Source organism: Eschrichtius robustus, chromosome 1, assembly GCF_028021215.1.
Source record: "Eschrichtius robustus isolate mEscRob2 chromosome 1, mEscRob2.pri, whole genome shotgun sequence".
In the NCBI taxonomy this organism is placed as follows: Eukaryota; Metazoa; Chordata; class Mammalia; order Artiodactyla; family Eschrichtiidae; genus Eschrichtius; species Eschrichtius robustus.
Window position 1 is genome coordinate 127,881,569 of NC_090824.1, and position 26,136 is coordinate 127,907,704.

The following is a 26,136-nucleotide window of genomic DNA, read 5'->3' on the forward strand; positions in this document are numbered from 1 at the left end:
GCCCGGCGGCCAACCCCTGACTTTGCGCAGGGGGTGTGGAAGCCTCGTGCTATCACGCTAGATCCCGCTACTCCAACAAATCAGCCGCCCCCTGCTCCCAAGAGACGCAAGCCAGGAAAGCATACACGCACACCCATTTTTATTAGCCTTCCCTGGGATGGGGGTTTGTATCAATTCTAAAGTGCAATGTGTGTTTTTAAGTTTGTGCACAAGCCAGGGAGAGGCAAAGCGCCCCGTTTGCGTCCGAGTCTTAGTGGGTCCGCCGAGCCCTCGAGCAGCCCGCCCGTGGTTTGTGTAACCGCGTGTGTGTGTGTGCCAGCGTGCGCTCGCATCCGTGCCCGCGGCGCACGCGAGCTAGAGAGCAGGCCGTGGGCGCTGTCAGGCCCGGGGCGGGGGGGCTGGGGCAAGCGTGGGGCGGGGGCCGGGGCTCGGCCCGCCCCGGGAGCCGGCCCCTCGGAGCCTCGGGCCCTGCAATGGGACGTGTTCTCCTTTAAGAGTTAAGAAACTTGAAACCTTGTTTGCGCAACAATCAGCGCCGCGGAGCCGCCAAAGTGTCTAGACTGGCATATGATGGGAGGCAGCCAATGACTCCGCGGCGCTCCTCCGGGGGCCCTCAGTGTGCGTTTGAGGAGAACAAAAAAGAGAGAGCCGAGCGGGGGAGCGAGCGAGGGAGACGAGCCGAGAGAAAGAGCCGCCGGGCGCTGCCTCGCCAGACCTCGCCGGGACCGCGGGGCCACCGGGAGGCACTTTTTGTGGAGGGGGGAGGGGGGCGACCTCTGCAGCCGCAGCGTCCGGGGCGTCCGAGCGCAGCGTGGGGCGGGCTACGACCTCTGCCTCGGTGGATTGCATTTTTAATTAAGGATTCCCAGCAGTTCTTTGGGATTTTTACAGTTTCCACTCATGTGTTGACACCCGCGTTCAGGAGAAATTCGCTCCAAGTGCATCTAGCGCCTGGGACCTGAGACGGAGTTGGCTTTTCGTGCATGCAATTCCAGGGATTTTGGTTTTGTTTGGGGTTTCTTTTTCTTTCTTTCCTTTTTTTCTTTTTCTTTTTTTCTTTCTGCAGGGAGTAAGAAGGAAGCCGAGGGTATCAACAAGCCTGCCTTTCGGATCCTGCAGGAAAAGCCCATGTAGTGAAGTGCTTGGGTTTTAAAGGCAGGGCTTCCCAGACACATTTGGGGGGTTCGGCGCGAGCGCTTTGTGCTCATGGACCAGCCGCGTAACTTTTGAAGGCTCTCCGGCCCATGCGGGGTCTTGCTGGCGGCGCGCAGCCTGCAGTCCCTCTAAAGCGCCGGGGCTGGAGTTGCTGAGCTGCCCGGGCGCCGGGGTCCATGTAGTCGCGGGCCGAGCGCGGACTGCGGCTCGGCGTGCGCGCGTTCCCCGCCGTCCCGCCCTGGCGAGCTCCCTCATGTTGCAGCCCTGCGGCGCCCCTTCGACGACAGGCTGTGCGCGGTCTGCACGGCGCCCGGCGGCAGAGCTTCATGTGGGGCTGCGGCCCGCGCAGCCGGCGCCTCGCTGAGGAAACGGACCCCCGGTAACCGGAGACCGCCTCCCCCCCACCCCCGGCGCCAAAGGATATCGTATGTTCAGGTCCAAACGCTCGGGGCTGGTGCGGCGACTTTGGCGAAGTCGTGTGGTCCCCGACCGGGAGGAAGGCAGCGGCGGCGGCGGCGGCGGCGACGAGGATGGGAGCGTGGGCAGCCGAGCTGGGCCGGCCCCGCGGGCACGAGAAGGCGGAGGCTGCGGCCGCCCCGAAGTCCGCCCGGTAGCCCTGAGGCGGCCCCGGGACGCGGTGGGACAGCGAGGCGCCCAGGGCGCTGGGAGGCGCCGGCGCGCAGGGGGCCCCCCGAGGCCCATGTCGGAGCCGGGGGCCGGCTCTGGGGGCTCCCCGCTTCACGTGGCGGAGCCGGGAGGCCGGGGCTGTCTGCCCGAAAGTGACTGCGAGACGGTGACCTGCTGTCTCTTCTCGGAGCGGGACGCCGCCGGCGCGCCCCGGGACGCCGGCGACCCCCTGGCCGGGGCTGCCCTGGAGCCGGCGGGCGGCGGGCGGAGTCGCGAAGCCCGCTCGCGGCTGCTGCTGCTCGAGCAGGAGCTCAAGACGGTCACGTACTCGCTGCTGAAGCGGCTCAAGGAGCGCTCGCTGGACACGCTGCTGGAGGCGGTGGAGTCCCGCGGCGGCGTGCCGGGCGGCTGCGTGCTGGTGCCGCGCGCCGACCTCCGCCTGGGCGGCCAGCCCGCGCCGCCGCAGCTGCTGCTCGGCCGCCTCTTCCGCTGGCCCGACCTGCAGCACGCCGTGGAGCTCAAGCCCCTGTGCGGCTGCCACAGCTTCGCCGCCGCCGCCGACGGCCCCACCGTGTGCTGCAACCCCTACCACTTCAGCCGGCTCTGCGGGCCAGGTGAGCGCGCCGCGCCCGGCGGGCCCTCGGGGTTCCCCTCCCGCCCCTTTCCGCGGCCTCCTGTCTCTCCTTGACACCTCTGGCGGGCGGGCGGAGCTGCGGGTGCTCTCCCGGGTGCCCCTGGAGCGTGGGAGCTCCCGGTGGAGGCGCCTCACGCTGGCAGGAAAGCTGGGGAGTGGGGATGTGGGCGCACACATCAAATGGCAACTTCATCTTAAGGCTCCGGCAAACTCAGAAGGGTGCGCGTTGGAGTTTTCTCTGTGCAGCTTCAGGGACCTGAGGCAGGCTTCGGTCTTCCAGACGGTGGAAGAGGAGGGCAGGTCTAGGAGAGGCCAAAGACTTGAGCGCCACCCCCCCCCCCAAGCCCATTCACCCCCAGTCCGTGCCCGGGCCTGTACCATTTGTGTGCATATGCTTATACCTACGGTATATTATGGTTTGTCGTATCCAGATAGATGTAAGTTGTGAAATTGGTGTAGGCAATTCATGGCTAGAGTCCGAAGTGTTTGTAAACTGTCCCACTTGTTCCTGTCTATACTTTGGAGCAAAGGTTTTGCGGGGTAACCCTTCTCAGAGTGGAGACCACTCTCTTGCTCTCTTGCCTCTTGATTGTTGCCAGCATCCCTTGGGTGTCAAATGCCAGGGCCTTCTGCCATCATCATTCTCAATCCTGTGTCCAGCTTTTCTAGAGAGCTGAGGGTCCTGGAGGTGTCTAGGTAGGGAAGGAAGCTGGATATTTTAGTACTTTTGAGAACTGCCCCCTTTCTTTGTCCTCTTCTTGGGTTTTTTCTGCACACACCATCTACCTAGTCTTGCTTACCTGAGCAGGCCCTGGGTGCTGTAGCAGAGGTGAGGACAGAAGGAGACTCCAGGCAGGCCAGAAGCTTGCATCCTCACCACCCCCCCACCCCGCCTCCTTTCCTTGCACTGCAGAGATCACACATTTTTAGCCTGTAGCATCTTCTGGGTGTATGCATCTTAGGTGGCACTGGGGGTTCTGCAGGGATGGGACTCTCAGAGGGTTATAGACTGTTGGGCCTGGGCAGGCTCTGAGTTCCTCTGGCCTGGCCCCTCTGGAGAGAGGCAGCACCCAGCCTGGGGGCATTTAAGAGGGTCAGATCACACAGGTCTCCTGACTCTCCCAGCTTGGAAGGGGAGGGTGGGGCTAGAAGCATGGATTTGTCCCAGGTGTCTTGTTGGTGTCTGGGGTGGTGGCCGGAGGGGAAGGACGGTGCCTCAGTGGTGGTTCCTGAAGAGAGAGCACTGATGGGGGCTGGGGTGGGGAGAGGCAGCATTGATCTGGCTGCCCTGCGCCCCGCATGGTCACTCCAGGCCTGATTCTCAGGGGGCTTTGGGCAGTCGCTGACCTGTGGCCCTCTGCGGGCTTTCTGTGCTCCTTGTTCCTCTTCTGACAGCTTTCCCTGGAAGTGGCTTTCTCCCCTCTTCCACCCTGGCTCCTCCCTGCCTCTGAGGAGGAGGGCCCTGTTTGTGGTTGCCCTGTCCCTGGTCCCGTTTTCAGGGGGAGAGAATTGGTGGGGGCCCCTCTGCTCTTTTAGAAGGCCCCGTTGGGCATTTTCTCTCTCACCACATCAGTCTGCTAGCGAGTATTTGTTGAGCACTTACTCTGTGCCAGGCACCATGCTGGGTGCTGTAGTGGGGAGAGTGCAAATATGAGTAGGATCCATGCCCTTAAGAAACAGAGTCTTCGGGTTGCGGCGCGGGGAGAGTTGGGACAGAGGGAGCAACACATAATATTTTAGGGGGAAGCAGGGCCAGGCCAGAGGGTCTGAACTCTCAGAGCACTGTGGGGTGTGCATGTAACAGGAGCACCTTTAGGAGCCTCAGAGCTCTAACCTGGAGCGGGGCCTTGGAGGATGGATGGGTAAGGGGAGGTGGGTGTCGAGGGGGAGGAGGAGAGGGCCCAACGAGAGTCAGGGTACCAGGCAAGCTCAGGTGTGAGGGTGGGAAGGGGTGGGGTAAAGAAAACTGGAGACAGGCAGGACCCACCCTGCCCGTACTCCTTGGATAAGTCAGCTTGGGTCTTGGTTTGAGTTTGGTAGCCTTGAGCAGTTTTAAGTTAACGGGCAAACTGCAGTGGTATGGTTCTGACCCATAGACCTGGTCCTAGGCTCTGCCCTGCCGGTATCTATCGACAACTTGACCTTGGAGGAGTAACCTCTCCTCTTAGTCTCCCTGTGGGTCAGTGGGGGTGGCTCTAGAAATGTTCTCCACCTCAAATTCCAGACTAAGCACTGGCACTTGACTGCTCTCCTCCTCCCGGAAGGAGGCGCTGTTGCAGGGACTGTGCCTGTTCTCCTGCTACTTCATTAGCCCAAGCCCCGCCCTCCACACCCCATTCAAGCCGCCCCGGGGGCCATTGGGAGGACTGGTGGTCTGGGAAGAGTTTCCGGTAGGCACCAGGCTGACCGTCTTGCTCCATCCCCTGCCTGATGGCTTGGGCCGCCAGGACTGAGGACTGGGGGAGCCCTTTGCTGTCCACCCCACCGCCGCCTCCTGGCCGCCAGCCTGTCTCCCGGAGCTGGGCGGGTGCATAGCTGGAGCTCAGCCGTGCGCGTCCTGATAAGGAGACGGCTCCTTGCAGGGCTCTGCGGGAGAGGGCTGGGGCACTGGGGCAGGTACACCCATAGAGAGTACGCTGGAACACGCAGCGGGCCAACTGAGGGACACCCACCGGCCCTCCAGTGCCCCACTGGCCCCCACAGGGATCCCTAGTGAGACGGCCCCTTTCTGGGCAGTGCGGCCCCCTGCTGCTCAGAGCAAAACCTGCTCCATCTTGCAAATTGCTTTGGGGCATTGGGGCCAGTTCCCCTCTTTGGGCCTCTTTTTTCATCTGTAAAGCGAGGGAGTGGTGAACAGAATCTCTGAGGGTCTGCTGGGAAGATTCCAGGTGACACAGGGCTGCCCTCTCCCCCATGCTTGTCTTAGAAAGTGGGGTCCTGTGTGCCCAGCTCTGCCCTGGGCTTCCCGCTCCCGTGGGAGTCAGGCCCTAGCTTTCCCTCCCTCTGGTGTATCTTTCTGTCCCTGGAAAAGCCAGTTCGCTGAGCTTGGTGCCTATGTGGACGGAAATGTGGAGAAGTACTTTAATCACAGTTCTAACCTGTGTTTATAGAGCTCCTTTCTCCCGAAAGTATCCATTAACTTTGGAATAAATCTCCTGCTCTTTGCTTCACCACTTTTTTTTTTTTTTTTCTGTAATTATATTCAGTAAATTACTATTATCCAAATTGCGCCAGGGAAAGAGAGAGCGAGAGAGAACTTCTAAATGACTGGAGGAGGCCGCCTAGGAAAACACAGGGTTCCCAGGCCAGGACTATAGGAATTAGAATGGGCTAGAAAGTTTTCCTTTTATTTGGCCTGGCATTATCCCTTTGAAATGAGATCAATTTCAAGTTGGGCTTCCATGCCCCCGCCCCGCCCCTCTGGCGGCCCCTCGGCCCTGCCCGCCCTGCTCCTCCGAGCTCCTCCTTGGAGGTGAGGAAGGGGTGATAATGTGCAGTTTGCCTCTTGCTGGCGCCAGCCTGCCGCGCTGTTTATCTGGCTGCCGGGGGAATCTGGGCAATTAGGCTCTGCCGGCCTTAAAGCGCCAGGAGCTTCTCTTCTGCGTCTCCCACCCTGGTGCTTGGGGTTGAGCCTTCAGGTCCTGGGGCTGGAGGGGACAGGCACCCAGGAGGGCACCCCTTGGGAGGGTGAAAACTGGGAGGCCCAGGGAGGCACATGGACCTTTCCTAAGCAAGATGCTAGGCTGCGCAGATCGGGGTGGAAGGTAATGTCTTCAACTGAAACGTTACCAGGCAGTGGGAGAGGCTGTGAACTCTTTTGGCTTTAGAATTAGGGTCTAGATCCCGAAAGGGTAAGTACTTCCTGGGGGCTAACCAGAGCCTCGTCTCTGCTAAGCTGAGCTGCATTGGGCTGAGCGCTAGCCTTCTGGTACACTCGGCCCCTGGCTGACTGCTCTCACTTCTGAAGGAAGTTGGAGGAGATTCCTGAAGTTGATGCCTGAGGCTGGCTGTCTGAGGGGGCTGGAGTTTCTGATCTCTCTTTCTCTCCCTCCCTCCTGCCCATGATCATTTCTTTCTGAGGGGCCTGCAGGGCTCTAAGAGTTCTCCCCTTAAAGTTTAGAGCACGTAAGTTCTTATTTAGAAATCAACACAACTTTTCTAAGTACTAAGATAGCTTCTAGGACGAGAGTGTGGACAGAGGGCCTGGAGGCAGCCTACACTTTCTCTTCTGACCTTTTGTCCCACCTGAGTTCATGTCCTGGGGCTCCATCCTCCCAGATCTGTGGAGGGAGGGTGGATGTGCTGGAGTGAGGCCGAGGTGCCAGTTGAAGGTTCCTCACTGTTGTTCATAGCAGCGTTATTCCTGAGAGCCAAAAGGTGGAAACAGTCCGAATGTCCGTTAGCTGACAGATGGATAAACAAAATGTGTGATATAGCCACCCAGTGGAATATCATTCAGCCATAAACAAGAATGAAGTACGATAGAAGCGACAGCATGGAAGAGCCTGGAAACCAGTATGCTAAGTGAAAGAAGGCAGACACAAAAGGCCTTCTGTTATAGGAATCCATTTGTGTGAAACATCCAGAATAGGCAAGCCCACGAGGATAGACAGTAGATTTGTGGTTGCCTGAGGTTTGGGAGTTGGGGGAATAGGGACTGACTGTGAATGGGGCAGGGTTCCTTTTGGGGTGAGGAACATATTCTGTAATTAGATGGTGGTATTGGTCTCACAACTCTGAATGTACTAAGAACCACTGAATTGTATATTTTAAAAGAGTAGATCTTAGGGTATGTGAATGATAACTGTTTTTTTTTTTTTAAAAAGTAACTTGATGTTGGTCCTGAACTGGCCTCCCCCCTTTGTTCAGCTGAAGTAGAATAACATCTCTTGCCTTCCTGTGTGGTCTTGGGTGGGCCCTTTACCTGCCTCCACCCCACTTGCCCCATCACTTAAAATAAGAAATTGAGTTGGGGGGGACCTCTGACATTCTAAATCCCCATGTCTTGGGGTGCAGTCTCTTTTTTACTTGCCTAGGATGGAAGTTAGTGATGTGCTTCCAATCTCTGTGCAGATCGTTTTGTTGGAACAAAGCAGGGTGTGGGTGCTGGTAAAGTCCCTCCTGAAAGCTTTGCAGTTCCTCACTGGCTGGTGTGTCTGATGTCCCAAGTCTGTAGATTTGCTTTCTGTCTCGCTCATGCATTAGAGCCCCCAGCCCAGGTGTGGGCATGGGTGGTGGGTGTCACTCAAGGCCCAGGTGGCTCCTGTGAGGGGGATCTTCGTGAGCTCCCCCCCCCCCCCCCCCGCCCCTTTACGGGTCCCAGGTAAGCAGCCCCAGGCAGAGATGCTGGGGTTGATTACAGTGGCTTGACTCCAGCTTCCACAGCCCATTGCTGCCAGGTTTCACTTTGGGGGACAGATCTGGGGGCAGATGTCCAGAACTCCCTACCATGTGTGGCCTGGGCCTCAGCCAATTAGATGTTTGCAAGAGGAACCCGGACACAGGAGTTGCAGACCTTCTGATAAGTTAGTGGGGTAGTGGAAAGGACATGAGGCTGGGGGTCAGGAGACCTGGCCTCTGGTTCTGCCTCTACACCAGCTCCCTGTCTGGCCCTCAAGGAGTCACTTCTACTCTTCAGGCCTCAGTCTTCTCCTCTGTACAGTGGGAGCACTGGCTTCAATTCTCTTTCCCTGTGGAGCGCTAGCCCTACCTGTATTTCGCTTGTTGTCCTGAGAGTCTGGTCTCTAGCCCCTCCAAGACTGGTGGATAAGGGGGCTCCTACTGAAGGCAAATAGCCCCCCTCCTTGAGTCTTGTTTGAGGTCTCCTTTGGGTCACCCTTTTGGCCCCATAGGTCCTCTTTCTCCACACCTTTGTCCACTGATGCCCCCAACTTTACCATTATCCTTGTCACCATTGTCTTTGTCCATATCTGTTTACTGAACACTTTCTGTGCATATGATGTACCAGACCCAGCTGGGATGAAGGGGTGGAAGACAGGATGCCTCTTGACTGCCTGTCTCATTGGGGTGTAGAGCAGAGTCAGGCCTGGATTCAAATCCCAGGTCCACCATGATTGGCTGGGGAACAATGGGCAAGTCAGTCTTCTCATCTGTGAAATGGGAATGGTAATGGTCATCTTATTTATTTTTAAGAAAGGAGGAAATGAAAGTAGGTACCCAATGAGCGTGATTAACCACTCTGTACCTAAGGTCCAAAAGAATAAAATACAGTGTATGAAATTGAAAGGTCCCAGCACAGAGAGAGACACAGGGTACACATTCAGCAAATGTTTGCTTTGCTCCCAGTGGCTAATCCATGATTCATTTTCCTTCTCCCTAATTCCAGTCCACAAAAGATTCCCTGTGTTTAGACTGCAGCGCGTTCACTTTGTTGAAGTCCTTTCTAGCTGGAAAAGCCGGGGTGGGGAAGAGGTGAAGCTGCCTGCTCCTGCGACTAATTGTGCCTTATTATAATTGTGAAAAACACTTATTATCCCTTGTGTCATTCCTGATACCCGCCTAATAATAGTTATTACCACTTTACTGCCACTGAGAGTTTGTTTTAGTTTGCAATTTGATGGCCTTTAGTTTCATTTAAGGAAAATGAAGGGTCATTTCATTCCTGCAAATTGTTACTTAGTTAAGCAAATTGTTACTTCCCAGAAAGCAAGAGGCTAAGGAATTCTTCTGAAGACAAAAGTATATGTTTTTAAGGACAAGTATTTTAGGCAAATGAAAGGAAACCCAAAGAAAAATACCATAGACAATAAAGAATCGCAGAGGGTCTGAGCTGCAAGGCCATGGAGGTTGTGTGTTCCACCCCTTCTCTTTACAGAGGGGGGAGACTGAGGCCAAGAGCTGGCAGTGACTGGGTTAAGGTCTCCCATATGGGGAGCTGGGTTTGGCTTCCTGGGTTCCAACCTATCATGTCCTCCTCCTTGCCCTGAAGGTCATTTGCTCTAATGTAGTTTGTTTGAAAGGGAGCTCCTATGTCTATGTGGGCCTCTGCAGTCAGTCAGTTCTGACTAGAGTTGCCAAACTTAGCAAAGAAAATTACAGAGTGCCCTGTTAAATTGAATTTCAGGTAAACAACACATAATATTTTAGTATAAGTATGTCCCAGATATTGCAAGGGACATACTTATGCTAAAAGCTTATGCCACGTATATCCAAAATTCAACTTTAACCGAGCATCCTGTATTTTAACAGGCCACCTTAGCTCTGACTTTCCCTGTACCCCTGTTTCTCTCATTATAATAATAATAGTTACTGTTTGTGGAGGTATTTTTCTGCAGTACCAAGAGCTGTACTGAGCATTTTACATACATTATTTCCTTTTGCCCTCCTGGCAAACCTGGGAGGTCTCTGTGATTATTGTCCCCATTTTAGAGCTGAGGAAACAGGCTCAGAGAGGTGAGGTAACTTGCCTGAGGTCACACAGCCAAAGGTGACAGAGCAGGGATTGAGCCCAGGTCTGTACCCCAAGTTTGTGGCTTTCCCTGTTGGGCAGTGCTGTTCCAGGGGACTGGGGCAGCAGAGGTGCTGGGTTCCTGGGAGCTGGGTTTATTATTTGAGGAAATCAATAATCAAAAGCATGTAGAACCACCATGTGTGAACTCTCCCATCCCACCAGTGACACGTTGTCCCTGTCTTCCAGAATCACCGCCACCCCCCTACTCTCGGCTGTCTCCTCGCGACGAGTACAAGCCACTGGGTAAGTGTGTCCTCCTTCTGACCTTTGGGGAGGTGCCTCCTTCCCAGGCTCCCACAGGGCCCTCCCTCAGTGCTGAAGGGCCAGAGAAGGAGGGGAGGGAGGGATCACCAGCCTGGTGGCCTTTGAAATGGGGTGGGTGAAGTTTTACAAACACACCCCCACCCCAGTTGGGCCAGAGCTGACCCAGCCTTTGCAGTGCCTTTGCAGCGGGCTATTTACGTCTTGAAATGCCTCGCTCATCATTAACCTCTCTGTGACCTTTAACCATGGGCCTGTGGAAGACGAATGGGTTTCAGCTTCAGCATCTTGTTGATGCTGGTGGGTTGATGGTTCTGTCTCTTTTCCTCTCCTTCCCTCCCAGCCTTACATGGTTCTCCTTTGGTGTGTATTAATTAGCACTATGACAGATAGGCTGAGCACAAAGTCACTGTTGAGAGGAGCTATATGTTTCCCCCCCCCCCCTTTTAAGCCAAGAAGTTCACCTGGGCAGAAACAACAGCTGGAACGTTTAGAAAGCAAGTGGCTTGGTACACCAAGCCCCTGGCATGGAGGGTACCCCTCAGTGGTAGTGTCATTGTTGGCAGAGCCCATTCAGAGGTAGAACGTGTTTTCTGTAAAGCCTTGGGGCTAAATGAGCAGCCCGTATGCTGGGGTAGATGCATGTGGTTTTAAAAGTAGAAATGGCTCATTTCCTGGCCCTCCTGGTTCCTCCAGTGGAGAATCCCAGTGGTGGGGTGAGTATGGCCTGAATAGTACCGGGAGAGTGACTTTGAGACCGTGGGACTACCGTGGGTAGCTGCCGTGGGACTCGAGCTTTAAAAGTCAGATGGCGTGGCAGTGATGCTGACATGTTCCACCAGTGACCACAAAAAGCGGGTTTTGTTTTGTTTTTGGTAAAGGCCTCTTCCCGGTAGCGTGTGTCAGCATCATCTGGGAGGTCACTTCTAAGTGTCATAAACTCTCAGGCATCCAGTCCAGTTTTCCTTCCAGGCCCCCCTCTGGAGACAGGAGTGCCCACCGGGTCCCTTCAGGAGTTTGTCCTCCTCAGTCTAGGAGGACAGAGGCTGTCCCATGACGGTGTATGAGTCAGTGGCTTAACGATGGCAACTTCCTCGTTGTTTTTCCTGAAGTATGGTCATCCCGTGGATGGAGGGGCTTCTTTTAGTTCTCCGGGGAACTGGAGCGGTCATCTGGTGGGACCCTGTCACTTGGTAGACAAGGAATCAGGCTGAGGGTCAGGGACAACCGCCCAGCTGATGAGCAGTGGGGCTGAGGCGGAAACCCAGAGCAGCCCCTGTTCAGCTCAGCGGTTCCCCATCCTTCCCTCCCAGGCCCGTCTCAGCATTTTTTAAGTTAACATAATTGCACTAGTCGCTTAGAAGATCCCTCATTCTAGTAGAGGAAAAGGAAAACCCGCAAACATTCTTAGTAAATGTAGCACCTGAGCTTGAATGTCAAGGGTCATTGCCCCAAGGAATCGTGGGTCAGCTGGTGATAAAGCCACAAAAATCAGGACTCCATCCAGCGGGGCAAAGTGACCATTTGGAAATCAGCAGGTGTCCCGGTTAGTTTACAAATGGGACAACTGCGACGGAGAAAGAGGAAGTGACACTTGCTGGTGGTCATACAGCTCAAGGGTCCGAAAATGACAGCCCACCATTTGTTTTTGTGTGGCTTTTGAGCTAAGAATGGTTTTTACTTTTTAAAATGGCTAAGAAAAAAAAAACCACCAAAAGCAGAAGCATGTCTTTTGTGACATGTGAAAACTATATGAAATTCAAATTTCAGAGTCCATAACAAAGTTCTGCTGGAACCCAGCTGTATTGTCTGTGGCCGCTTCCACAGGACAGCAGCAGAGGTGGATAGTTGCAATGGAGATTGTAGGGCTCACAAAGCTGAAAATATTCACTACGGGGCCCTTTGCAGGCAAAGCTGGTGACCCCTGATTTTGCTGAGTAAGAGTGGAGGTAGGACTCGAACCTGGGGCTCCAGCTTCCAGATGGGGTTCCTCCTTGGGGCTCGAGCAGTGACCAAGGTTGGGAGTGTTCTTTTTCTACAACAGCCTCGTAGGGCCTCACTAGAAGCACTAGATGTGAAGGTTTGGAGAGTGCATGGCAGGGACTTAACAGCTGCGAAGGATGGAAAACACCCATCACGCCCACTCCTGGAACGTTCATAAGGCTGTCTGTCTGTGTTGGCTCCACAGCGGTTCACTAAGAAACCGGGTTCAGCCTGGGGTGTTGCTACTTCGAACAATAAGTGGCAGCAAGACTTGGGGCCTGAACACTTTGGGAAGATTAGGTCTGAAAAGCAAAGAGGTTCCCACTTAGGCATTGAGGTTATTATCTTTTAAAGAGATTTTCCATCTGTCCCTATTTTCCTCCAAACACATTTGACCAGCAGATAACTTTTTCAGGCCCCGATAAATAGTCCGAGTTATTTTTTGTATTATTTTCTTTTCCTTGCATTGTTAGTTTTTCATAAACAAAAAGTCAGTTCACTTCTGAGCCACTGTGATCACATGAAACCAAAAAAACAAAATAAAACCCAGAACACCCAGTCAGCATCTGGCAAGTGGGAAACGAGAAGGGAAAAAAAAAAAAAAAAAGCCAAATTGTTTAACGTTTCATCTTCCCGCTCCCCAAGCCACGTGGTAGAAGGAAAAAATGCCTACAGGATCGAGTGGAATTCTAGCTAGCTAGGGCCTAGGCTAACGGTTTTTGTGCCAGGATTCCCCAGCGTGGAGTGGCTCTCCTGAGCCAGGTGGGACCAGCCGAGCCGCATCTGGGTTGTGCTGGGTGAGAAGATGAAAGATACCACAAGCCTCACAGAAAGAACATGCCTTCCAACTCCTGGACAGACCTGTCCCTTAACGGGGACAACACCCCGTTGCTGGTAGCAGAGGCAGAGGCCCAGGAAAAACTTTCCAAGTCGGCCTGCCCCCCAAGGCATCAGCTTGTCCCGCTAATAGCTCAGCGTTCAAGAGAAAACGTGCAAAAGAATTTCCCTTCCCCATCTAAGTGCACTGCAGACAGGGGAAAACAAATAGCGCACGCCATGTGAGGTACTTAAAACTATTTAAACAACAATGAACGCCTTTAAAAAAAAAAAGGAAAAGAAAAAAATAGTCTAGACATTGAAAGTTGCTCTGGGAGTGGGTTTGGATGTGAGGGTGGGGGAGGGGAGAGAGAAAAAAGTTAATCTGGGAGCAAGCGCTTGAGCCCTTAATTAGAGGGGTGTAAGCGGGACAGAGTGAGGATGGCTGGTAACTTGTTAAAACAGAGTTTCCCCAGCTCCAGAGGGAGGAAGGAAGGAAGGAAGGAAGCAAGAAGGAACAACTTCAAGAATTTTAATGGTTGTAATTAAGTACAGCAGCTATGAATTGTTTAGGGGCTTAATTTAACCTTACCCAAGAAGGCTCCAAGTTACTACTTGCTCGGTCCCCTGAACTTGGGTTATTTCTGTGGCCAGAGCAATTGAAACTTTTTCAGGTGCCAGGGCTGCAGCAGTCAGCATTTTCCAGAAGAGTTCCAGGGTTGGCTGGCCTGGTCTCCTGCGATCGTGGGACGGGGAGTGGCAGAAGAAAGTTGTGAGGGACATGCTGCCCTTTGCAAGCGCTTGCATGCCCACGTGTGTGTGTGTGTGTGTGTGCGTGCGTGCGCACACGCACGCACGCACACACACACACGCTTGAGAAAGAAGAGAGGAACACCCCACAGCCAACTTAAGTTCTCTTTCTCTTTCCTTCTGTAGATCTATCTGATTCCACATTGTCTTACACTGAAACGGAGGCCACCAACTCCCTCATCACGGCTCCAGGTGAATTCTCAGGTTGGCATTTCTTTTTTCCCTGCATGTTGCCATTGTGTTGAACTTTACAGGAGGGGGACCAGTGGCAGGGGCCTGACGGAGGTCTTGTTGATGTCCCCCCTCCTTTTCTTTTCCCTGGGCCTCCCACCCCTCGAGGAGAAGACTGCCAGTGTCTTCATCACTGGTGTTCTTGGGGTTAAGAACAATCTGTATGAATGAGGCCTAAGGAAGAGAACTTTTCAAGTGCCTGGCGATCCATGCGCTAACCAATTTTCTCTTGTGGACATGATAAAAACCCAGCCCAGCTCTCCATCCTGATTTTGCAAGGGATCCTCTCCCCAAGCTGCTGAGAGGCAGCAAAATGGACGTGTTTGTTTACATTTGTCTTCTTGGGTTTCTCCTTCTGTCCCTGCTCTGGGGAAGGACCGATGCGCAGGGTCAGAAGAGGGGGAAATGGAGTGGGTAGAACGATCATGGGGGAGAGTCCAGCAAGCGAGGAGTTTTCCAGAGGCTGGTGGTTTCCGTGTCTCTCCCTGAGCACTGGGTGCTGGGCTAGGAAGCAGAGAGAACCCTGGTTTGGAGCCTCCCCTACTTCCCACATTTAAGACTTGGCCATAGGGAGCCTCACATTCTGGGGAATACCTAAATCAAGCTTTCCTTGAGAAATGACATGTTGGTGGTGACCTGGGGGCTTCGAGGGCCAGGAGGGGCTCAAGTGCCGAGGTCTATGGGGCCCTTTGGGAGCATGGCGGGTAGGGTGTGCTGTGAGGACAGCTGGGGCTTGTGGCCTGGCTCTGTGCTGCGTTGGGTGACAGCCCCTCGGGCAGCAGATGCTTCCCCAGCAGGCATGGCTGGATCTCTTTGAGAAGGCCTCTGTTTGCCTGCATCTGAACTGTCCTCCCCAGACCCCACACCCTGTCATAATGGCAACAACAGTCATTGTAGCTATCTATTGAGTGTTTACTTTGGGCCACATCCTATACTCGGGCCCCTTTAGAATCATCATCTCAGAACAGCAGTAAAGTGACTTGCCCAGGATCACGTAGGAGCAGAGCCATTTGCCACTATGTCACTGTGCTTCTGACCACTGTTCTGTCCCCCACTTCTCTGCAAGGGCTGGATGTACCTCCAGTGAACTTATTTTGCACGAAGTTCTGTCATTCCTGCCGTACTCTCCCCACGACTCTAGGGTGTCACAGTGTTGGCTGCTCAGGGCTGCCTGTCCAGTTCCCGTGTCCCGAGCCCTTCCCCATCCGTTACATGTTCCATCACAGCCGTGGGAGATCACAAGAGTACGTCTGTTTCGAAGATAGAGAAACTAGAAACCAGAGCAGGAAGTGACTTGCCCAGGGGTACAGTGGAGCTTACGGCACAGCTGGTACTGGGGTCTAGGTCTTCTGGGTCCCACTTGCCTTCTGGTCTCTGGTGGCCCCTCTAATTGGGGCACTTTGTTTTCATCCCTGCCTTTTGGCCCTACTTGTTAAAATGTCTTTCCCTGAAAGACCTAACCAGCTGAACACAAGAAGTGGACGTCTTAATCCATTTTTCTTCCTCTGTGCCTATGTGGTTGGAAGCCACGTATAATTTTGAGGCAAGAGGCTTAAAAGTATTTTTGAATGCATGATTCCATGTCCCTGCCAACCGTCAGAGTGTATTTAATTTAGACGGATGGCACTGGCGTTGGTTGTATGGACAGATGGGTAGTTTTTCATCATCCCATCCCCTCATTGTGACTGGCGGAAACTGCCGTGTGTGGAGGTGCCTTACAGGTTCATGGTATGTTCTCAGACGTGATCTCTTTTGATCTCTGTCATCCCAGAGCTGGCCTGGTGTGTGACTCAGGCTAGAAGGAACAGACCCCAGAGCGCCTGCGGGAGGCCCCTCCCTACATCCGGTTCCCAGGAGAGAGCACCCTCTGGAGGCTGGAAGGTCTCCGGAGACCCTGAGGCCATTAGGTTGGGCTGCCTTTGGGGCCCAGTGGGCCTGTGTTTGGGGTTCCCACCCAGCTATCCCAGAGCGACCTTTGGCACTGACTGGTGAGAAGGCCCTGATGTGACGCTCTTTACCGTGGATGAGGATTGCATGGCTCTCATGAGAAAATCTGGCATCCCATTGCCTTGGGATCCTAAGGGACCGAAGGAACTGGGGAGGAAGTTTGGGGTTTCCTTTTGGGGGTTGATTGGTCTGGGTTGCAGGTGGTCTCGGTAGGCCTTCCCCATTGTGGTCATCCAGGCCCCTCCCAGGGATGGCGTGGGTCTCCTCCCACTCTGCGGGCTCACAGTTCAGCTTTTCTAGCTTACTTGTACCGTGGGGATCCCAGGACCGATGAGTTGGCCCTGCCCCTGCCTCCTGGATGCGTGTAGAGCTGGGGCTGTGGGTGGCTGTCACCTTAGAGGACAGGCTCAGGGAGGGAGGCCCTGCAGGGTGAGAAGAAGGCCCAGAGGGGTCTCAGTGGATGGTGAAGCAAGACTCATCCTGCAAAGATGGGAGGCAGGGCGGGAGGTGAGGTCAGAAAGGTGAGGAGCACAGGCAGGTAGAATGGGTTGGGACAGACCAGGCGTTTGATGCTCAAGGACAGGTGGTAAGGATGCTGATGCTGACATTTATTTATTTAACGTTGACATTCACTACTTAGCACTTTGCTAACTGCTGGTCATTCTTCCTCTCGCTGACTCCTTATCACAACCCAGTGAGACACATTTGATTCCCCCTGTTTCAGAGGTGAGGAAACAGGCTCATGGCCAGGCCAGCTGCCCAAATTCCCAAACTGTAAGTGGCAGGCTTGGGATGGGAGACTGAGCGGTGTGACTGCACAGCCTTCCACAGCAAGGATCCCATCCTCCTCCCTGAGCCACACCGGGCAAGGTGGAGTGATCAAAAGGAGGCCAGGGACAGCCTGTCCTGATTGAAGTACCAGGGACAGGGCTGGGGCCTGGCAAGAGGCACAGGGCTCTGTGCTCCTCCGTGTCCCCACCGGGTGAACCTTGCCGACCACCCGGAGACCACGCCCAGCCCCCTCTGTCTCCCTGCATCCTGGGGGGGTGGGCAGCGCTGTCCCTGAGAGCCTGGCCTCTCTCAGCGTCTTGGGATGGGTGTTGCTGGAGCAGGGTGTCTGCAGCTCTGGGACGGAGGCTGCCCTTGTTTGTCCTGCACAGTGACAATCCCGGCACCCGACCTGAGGCTGGCTATTTTTATCCAGCGCCAAGGTCCCTGCTTCACTTTCCCGTCCTGTTGCTGAGGTCACTTTAGGGGAAAGGGGGGGATTTTGAGGCTTAGTCACAGCCAGGGCAGTCGAGGCTGCATCGGTGGGCAGGGTGGGGGGCAGCAGGACAGGAGACTGTCTTGTTTCAGCCTTCTGCTGAATGCTTGACACCCTCTCATCTGATCTCTACGTCAGCTCCAAATGTCGATACGTGATCCCCACTAAGCAGACAAGAAAACTGAAGCTCACGGGGGCAAGTGACTTCACCAAGATCACCCAGTAGGGGGCCAGAACATGGAGCTGCCACTAAGTAAAGACCCTTACACCTGGAGTCTTAAGTGGGATTTGGAAAAATTGAAAGCCTGGAAGTCCCTTTATGGGGTGCCTTCACTTCAGGTCCTTGACGCTCTGGTTTCCTTGCCTAACTGCTGCCCCTTGACTGTCTAAGGGGCATCCTCTTCCTCTCTGCAACATCTCCACCCCCCCTCCCATTCCCTTTATTTTGATTTAGTTTGCGGAGGAAAGCAAGATTAGCTGGTTAAATTCATACTAAGGTGTGAGTGGCTGGTGGGCAACTCTTCTTGACAAATTAAAGGCAGGATATACGATAATTCAAAGAAATTGCAGGATGAAGGGCCACATGGGAATGACCTCTCTGAGGGCTGGGTTCTCTTGGCTCCAGGCTAGAAGAACAGAATGAACGTGACACAAGGAGCCTTTTGCCCTGGATGAGGTAGGAGGAGCTAGGCCAGGCTCAGTGCTGGGTGCTGAGTGAGCTCTGGGAGTTGACCAGGGCCTGAGGTGATGGGCTGCATTTAGAAGCCAGGCCTGCCAGACTCCAGTGCTGTGGGGCTGGAGGGTGGAGCACTGGGCGGGCTTCTGTAGGAACCAGTAACTCCCCTCTAATATCCTATTCTAGTGCCTGTTGGATAACCATTCAAGTGCTTTATTAAGCACCCACTGTATGCAAGACATGGTGTAAGCTGCCTGTCATGGGGACCAGACAGTCCCTTTGTCTGACCTTGGTTGTGTGTACCAGTATCTCAGTCCTTGGAGCATGCTGGTTTCTTTAGAGTGTCAGTGAGGGCGAGCCCCTCACTTTGAAGAAAAGGCCTGGGAAGAAAAGGAGCTATTCAGGACAGTGTGGAGAGTTGGGGGCTCAGCTGGATGTGGGTATCTTTCCTCCACCAGCCAAACTCTAAGCTCCTCAAGGGCACAGATCATTCTCCAGGATTCGTGCATTCTGTAGATTGGCAGAGTTTGGGAACAGAGGCTCAGAGAGGTTAGGAGAGCGGCTGAGGGCCACACAGCAAGCATAGCAGGTGGAGCCAGGCTATAACCTAGATAGGTCCATGCAGCCCACCCACCTGCCACCTTTCCTCTCTGTGGTCCCTGAGGAGGTTCCCCTTTGTGGTCAGTGCTGTCTGATGTGTGTCAGTGCTCACAGAAGCCAGGAGAGGAGTGAGTTAGCGCAGTATCATTTCCTGCTGCTTCCCGATTCTAGGGCCCAAGCTTGCTCACCTCAGAGGCCCTGGTCCAAAACGACCCTAGAGCTCCTCATTCTCCGAGGTCCTCAATTCAGCTCCGTCAGTGTGTGCTGAGCCTCTCTAGCAAGGTGGGCTGACGAGCATGGGCTGCGCTCCTTTGGGCCCTGGGTTCAAGTCCCAGCGCTGCCATTTCCTAGTTGTGGGGCTTTGGGGCAGCTGCTTAACCACTCCCACCCTTGGTTTTCTCACCTGTAAAATGAGGATGAAAATAACAACGTGTCACCTTATGGTGAGGGTGAAATGAGATGATGCCAAGTGAATCAGCCAAGGCTTGGCACACATGTGGTAGGTGTGGCCATTATGGTGTGCCAGGCACTGTGCTTGGGCTGGAAGCACAGAGATAAAAATTACATCATCTCTGCCCTCAAGGTACTCACAGACAGGTGAAGACACAAATAGTAATAATGAGAAGTGGAATAAGAGGCAGTAAAGAGAAAGAAGGGCTTAGTAACTGACTCTTGGTATGGTGGGGAGGTGACCCAGGAAGACTCCCTGGAGGAGGTGATATCCAAGTTGGGTATTATAGAATGAATAGGAATCTACCAAAGAGGCAAGGTTTGGGGGGTGGGAGATGCAGTCCAGGTAGAAGGAATATCAAGTGCAGAGGCCTGGAAGTGTGAAAACAGCCTGATATTGAGAAACCAAAGGAGGGTAGAGGGGTTGGGAAGCAAAGTACCTGACGTTAGTGGGAGGTGAGGCATGAGGAGGCCAAGGCCTGTGTAATATTTTTTTAAAAAAACTTTGTGCTATAATATACAGAGTACACAGGTAAGTGTCCAGCTTGGTGAATTTTTACCAACTGATCGCACCTGGGTGACAGGCAGGTCCCAGATAACGTTGCTGTCACATGACTGTGCTCAGTCCCAACATGTGACAGTGCTCAGAGCCTGTGGGTCTAGGGGTGCCACGTGTTGAGTGAGTGGTTTAGAAGAGAGAGTGGGAGGGCAGGGGGTTTGAGTTTTAGCTGAAAAGAGGGTTCCATTTGGCTTTGGAGAGCAGGAAGGACGTTTTACCTGGAGTTTGGGGCAGATGGTGCCCTGACATTACTCGCCTTGAACCTAGATAGGTCCCCATGGGTTAAGAAGTGGCCCTGGGTGTGGCCCACTCCTGCTCTGCCTACCCCCTGGGTCAGGCTCCAGCTTGGAAATTTGTGGATGGGTTGCAGGACTGACGCTGGGCTCTTGGGACCAGCTTACCATTTCCAGTTCCGAAATGGCCCCAGACTCCTTGCCTCCTCTTGAGGCGGGGGTGGGGAGAGGGCACAGTCACCTCTGGTTCCTTGCATCCTATCTCTGCCATGTGTTTTTGTTTTTGTTTTAGCTTTGATCAACAAAAGGAAAAAAAAAAACCTTCTTCCCTCCCTAAAACCTCCCAGGTATCTCACAGGGGGACCTGTTCTTCCTGGGCTGGTTGTTTGGAGCTGGAGGAGAGGTGGTGAGGGGGTCAAGGGCAGGAATGAGAGAGGACCAGGCATTTGTGGAGGAGGCCTGGCCAACTTGGTTTGCCAAGAAGCACGTAGGGTGGTGAGCAGTGCACCTACGTGGGTTCCAGGCTTGGCCTTGCCCTTTACCTTATGGTGTGACCTCAGGTAAGCTCCTCACTCCCTAGTCTCAGTTTGCTCAGCTGTACATTGGGGCCATTGGGCCACTGATCTCAGGGGCCCCTTGATGCTGATGTGTTCCAGGCAGAGGATACCAGCTCCTAGGCCTTGAGGGGTTGTACAGAGAGCTGGGGCTTCTGGCCTGCAGCATCTTAGCTTCTCATCATTGTCTCAAAGCCAAACTACTGCCTGGCACAAGGCCGTGCAGAGGGAGGGCGGTTGGTGTACTGCCCCCTACCCCAGCAGCCCTGGTCCCAGAGTATGAAAACTTGGGGACTAGAGTGAGAGTACACTTAACCCATGACAAATCCAAGGCCCAGAGAAGACGACTGATTCACCAGAGATCACATAGCTTTTGCATCCTCCGGGGTCCCTGACAAAGGATCCCAGGGCTGGTGTGTTTCCTGACCGTAGGCTTTGGGGTGACAAGTCAGTGTACTGAACATGTATTAAGAGTCTACTGCATGCCAGTGCAGCTGCTACAAAGTGAAGAAAGCCAGGACCTTCCCCTTTGGGAGCTGATAGTCTAGGAGGAGAGGTAGACAACAAGCAAAGAATGGTGATTGATTTTGCTGAGTGCTGTGGAGATGTGGGCAAGCCTTAGCACCAGCACAGAAACAAGAGCAGGGGACTCTGTTGGGGTGGGAATGAGGTGTTCAGGGAAAGCTTCAAGGAGAAAGTGATTCTGAGTTGGGTTTTGTAGGATGACTAGGAGTCCACCAGGAGGCCAACAGGATATAGATGGCCTGTCAGATAGAAGGAATGAATAGCTTGTGCAGAAACAGAGAGGTATGCAAATAGCACTGTGTGTTGTGAGTTTATTTGTGGCTAGAAGGTTAATACGTGAGAGATGGGGAATAGGGTAAGATGAATCCAGAGATGTTGTCCTAAATCTGGAGGAATGGACTGGAACCGAGAGGTAGTGGGTACTGGGCCCAGAGGACCTCTGGGATACTGAAGGGGCTCTGGACCTTGCCTAGCATCCAGCACAGGGCCTAGCCAATAGCCGGAGGTCATCGTGGGATAAATGAACGAATGAATGGATTTTTGCCTGAGACAAAGAGATCTAGAAAAGAGAGAGAACACATAAAAATAAAGACAGATCATAACACATTTAATAATCAGATTTATGAATCCTCCCAACAACTCTATGAAGTAGCCACTTTTATTAGCCAAATTAAAGGAGAAGTAACTGTGGCTCAGAGAGTTTAAGTAACTTCCTAAGGTCTCCCAGCTAGAAAGCAGTGAAACTGGGATCAGACCCAGGCAGTCTGGCCCCTGTTGGGTTCCCCAGGGTCTGGCGAGGTGCCCTCTCTGCCCCCTGGAAGATACAGTACTCCAATGGTTCTTGCTCTTCTGGGGCTTTTGTGTTCCTGGGTACCCGAGATTCGGCATGAACAACTGTCACCGGGTCCTAGAGAGACTCTGCTCGTCGGATGGTTGCTGGATGAATACAGGAGTAAATCAGTGAGATGGTGGGTGGATGGGCTTCTGAGTGGAAGCTGCTGGGCCGAGGGGGAGCCCTGTGCCCGTCCAGGGCTGTGTGCCTCTGAGCTGGAGGCAGATGGCCCCTACCCCTCACTCTGCCTCGGGTGGCCTACATCACCGGGGGAACCGGCAGGTTTTCTGAGGAGACCTGAAATTCCAGAAAATGGCACTTGGTTGCATCCAGCCTAATCACAACCATCTGTCTGCCAGGCCCCACGGCTCGCCCTCCTCCTGTCCCCACTGGCACGCTTTCGCCGGGTGTCTGTAACAATTGGGAGCTGCGCTCGAAAGTTTCCTTGTCAGGGTAGAGCACCTGTTGCCAAGAGCTCCTTCTTTGATGCAGAAAATATATCCCGAAGGTACTTTGTCAGATGTTTTTATATTAAACATTCTCCCTCCGTGGCCCTTGGCTGCCAAGGGAAGCGGAGATGCATCGCTTTTCCAGTTGTCCTTTGTGGAAAGAATTCCTGGTGTTCAGGGGCCCTTCCCCTATGCCCTCCCCTCCTCCCTCCACCACCGCCCCCGAGTCAGGGCCTGGCACCCCCAGCCTGAGAGGGTAAGGCCTGGGGGTCTGGCACCTCTGCAAAGCAGGGGCCGCCCTGGCCCAAGGGAGGGACGCTACCCTCACCCCGTGGTAGAAGCCTCTGGAAAAACAGAGGTCTCATGTCTGGAGCAGACATCAAAGGCACTGTCCCAGACTGCAAGGTGAATCATTGCTGAGGCTTTAATTGATCTTTAAAAGGAGAGGGGGAAACTCAGAGATAGGAGCCTGGAAGCCGTTTTAATCTGAGTCGTCCAGGGTAGCGCCAGCTCTGGACAGAGCAGGGAGGAGCTGGGCTGCCAGGCCTTCTGTGCCAGGTGCGGGGAGAAGGTGGAGAGGTGGGCTCCGTCACCCAGTCACACAGCCTGAAATCGGGAAGGGGAAGGGGCAGAGCCGGGAGCAGCCCGGGGAAGCAGTGAAGTTGGGGGAGGAGGCTTTGCTGGGGCAGACATGGTGAGTGGGGTGTGTTGGGAGAGGGACAGAGTGCAGCTTCTCTGGCTCCAGCTCCAGCCTCTTGGGGTGAAATGGGGCACCCAGCAGGCTGTTCGTGTCAGGGTGTGTGTGCCCAGCAAGTCCCAGGTTGTGTCCCCCCCCACATTCTACCCACATTCCCCAGCCCTCCTGTCCACCGCCTTACGTCCGGCACTGAGGGGACACGCTCCCCAGCCCCGTGTTAGGTCCCAGCCTTCCGCTCAGCAGCCGTGTGGTCTTCCGCAAGCTGCACATCTGCTCTGGTCAGGTTCTGCCCTGCTGAGCCGAGGGCTGTGCAGGGTCACTCCCAGAGCTACCCGCAGGGTTACAGCAAAAGAGGGGACGGTGTTTCCAAGACAAGGCTGCTCTCAGAGGGCAGACGTTGGGAATGGGGTTTGGGGGGCTTGGCTGTGAGGGCAGGGCGTGCGTCATCCCCACCTAGCACCCAGCTCAGGGCCTGGCATGCGGTAGATGCTGGGATTGTTTTGTGATTCACAGAAGGCCCCCCACCCCGCAAAGAGTTTAAAACAAAACGGACCAGATTTCACAGAGTGGCTATGGCTTCTCCACATCCCTGGACCCTCAGCTCATGTTGTCTGTCTCGAGTCCAAGGAGACCCTATTTGGTTTGCGGGGGAGCCTTGTTTCTGGGACCTCTGCTGCTGTTTGACCTGGGAGAGAAGCCGAGGAGGGCAGGAGAGGGTCCAGGTGCTTGGGAAGACAGACCCCATCTCCTTCAACCTGGCTGCCCAGCCTTGTCTTAGCTCCCTGCCCTCTTCCTCACAGGGCAAAGCCAGACAGAGCCCTGGGGGCTTTGAGTTGAAAGTTAGTGACACAGCTGGCCCGGGGGCCCAGGAGACCCGGGTCCCAGTCCTGGCTCTGTCCCACATCTCTTGGTGGTCTCAACCTGCTTCCACTCGGCTTCTTTATCTGTAAAATGGGTCAGTTGGTCTCACTCATTGGTTCTCAACCCTCTTTGCACATTAGAGTCCCCTGAAGAGTTTTTAAAAAGCTCAGGCCCCACTCTAGAAATAGTTGGGGAGAGACTGGGCATCAGGGTTTTAAAAATTCCCCGGGTGATTCTAATGTGCAACCAGGGCTAAGAACGCAGATCCAAATGGACCTAGAAGGGATCTAGAGCATCTGGGCCATCTTCTCCTCAAGGCAGGAGCCTTAACTTGATCACTTCTGCGATGGGCGTGCCTGGCATCTTAAAGCAGCTGGATCCATTTGTTGGCTGCCCGGCTCTAGTCCCATCAGCTACCACTCGTGTTCTGGGGGTTAGCGGTGGGAGAGCACCAGTGAGGTCATGACCCTCCCTCTGAAAGTTACCAGGTGCCTGCTCAACACAGCCTGGTGAAGTGGGAGTTGTGACCTCCAGTTTTCAGGGAAGAAAACTGAGTCTGGGAGGTGGTTAAAGTGATGCTCTGAGACACTCAGCTAAAGGCAAGTGTCTGACCAGTGCCTCCACGAGAAGATTGCCGTTTTCATCTTGTGCAGGAAAGTGGGCTCTCTGTGGTTGCTCAGGAAAGCGGGGGACAGTCCCACCTGAGCCCCGAGTCCCTCTCCTTGCCCTGATGCCTCCCTTGGGTCTGAACAGCTTTACTAAAAAAATAAGCCACTTAGCCCTGCCCAGGTCTGCTTCTAGACCTTGGAGTAGGATGTGGAGTGAGGAATATGAATGACAGGGGATGCTCGTGAACTCAAGAGGGCAAGGGTGAAAAGCCCAAGAAGCCAAGGTCTGTCTTGGAGCCAGCCCAAGGTCTGTCTTGGAGCCAGACAGACCTGTGATTTAAATCACTTAGCCTCGGGCTTCCCTGGTGGCTCAGTGATTAAGAATCCACCTGCCAATGCAGGGGACATGGGTTCAAGCCCTGATCCGGGAAGATCCCACGTGCCGCGGAGCAACTAAGCCCGTGCGCCACAACTACTGAGTCTGCGATCTAGAGCCCGCAAGCCACAACTACTGACCTGTGAGCCACAACTACTGAAGCCCGCACGCCTAGAGTCTGTGCACCACAACAAGAGAAGCCACCTCAGTGAGAAGCCCACGCACCGCAACGAGGAGTAGCCCCCGCTCGCCGCAACTAGAGAAAGCCTGCACACAGCAACGAAGACCCAACACAATCAAAAATAAATTAATTAATTAAAAAAAAATATCACTCAGCCTCCCTTTTGCAGCCTTGCCTCACTCCACTTCTGGCACGTGGGCTGGGCAGCACCTCATGGATGCCATGGAGATCCCATATGTACCATAGGTAGCAAGGTAGCTGAGGCACATTTAATTTTCTGTAAGTGGTTATTAAGTGAATTGGTAACCACGTATTAGCATGAGGGATAGGATTGTGTGAAGCGGATACCCAAGGAAGGTCCTTCCCAAGAAATTTAGAATCTAACTGGGAAGATTGGGGGAAAAAACACTTCCTAGAGAGGCAGGGAAAATGCTGTTTCCTAAGTGCACAGTGCGGGCTGGGAGACAGCTGCTTTCCAGGGTGGCTGCAGGGCATTCTGGGAGGGGAGCTGGGTCAGGAGGCAGGGGGTGTGTCACCAGGAGGCGAAAGGGCACCCCAGGCCCAGGGACATGCTGGGCAAAGACAAGGTCATGTGATGATGCTTGCTCTGGGAAGGGGCGCAATCCTGGCAGGGCAGTAAGAAGTGAGGCCCAAGGGGAAGGCCTTGAATGCCGCTTCAAGGAAGGCCACACTTTTCTCGATGGTGGGCCACAGCTGTACATCCCAGAAATACTTTTGATTGCTAGGTGGATTGACTGTTGCTTTAGAGAATAGGTTTGCATGACTCCATCTTGACTTGGAACACTGTTGACTAGTTTTCCTCTTTCTGGAGTTGGTGTAAACAGAAGCATACACTGAGGGCTCTTCCTTTTCCTTTTTTCTCTTTTTATTGAGATATAATTGGCATAAACATCTATGGTCATGCATTCATTGCCAGGTAATACTCTATGGGCACAACCATGGTTCTCCTAGGCTAATGTATCCATTTTACTCCTGATGGGCACTTGGGCAGTTCCCAGTTTCTGGCTCCTACTGATGATGTTACTAAGAAATATTCTTGGACAAGCCTTTCTGTGGACATAAGGAGATGCTTCTCTTGGGTATATACCTGAGAGTGGCATTGCTGGGCTCTCCATCAAACATGTGGTCAGCTTTATTCCATGCTTTATCAGACTGTTGTCCAAGACCATGACAGTCAGAAACACTTTTAAGGGGGTTTTGGTTCATCCCACCCATATTACAGATGAGACCAGAGAGGGACAGTGCTGGTCCTGGGCCCCACAGCTCCCAGGTGGCAGAGCCCGGTCCAGACCTGGGGTCTCCCCACTCTGTGTCC

At 54.0% G+C, this 26,136-nt stretch overlaps 1 protein-coding gene across 2 annotated transcripts in view; it reads left to right on the plus strand.

Moving 5' to 3' along the window:
- The first annotated feature begins 553 nt into the window (after window positions 1–553).
- SMAD6 (SMAD family member 6) overlaps window positions 554–26,136 on the plus strand; it is a 73,334-nt gene continuing 47,751 nt past the window's right edge. The window contains exons 1-3 of one of the 2 annotated variants that reach the window (XM_068554241.1): window positions 554–2,396; window positions 10,074–10,130; window positions 13,884–13,961. In XM_068554241.1, coding sequence (XP_068410342.1) covers window positions 1,583–2,396; window positions 10,074–10,130; window positions 13,884–13,961 — 949 coding nt within the window. In that variant the 5' untranslated portion in view covers window positions 554–1,582. The remainder of the gene's footprint in view (window positions 2,397–10,073; window positions 10,131–13,883; window positions 13,962–26,136) is intronic. The other variant, XM_068554250.1, reaches the window with a different exon arrangement.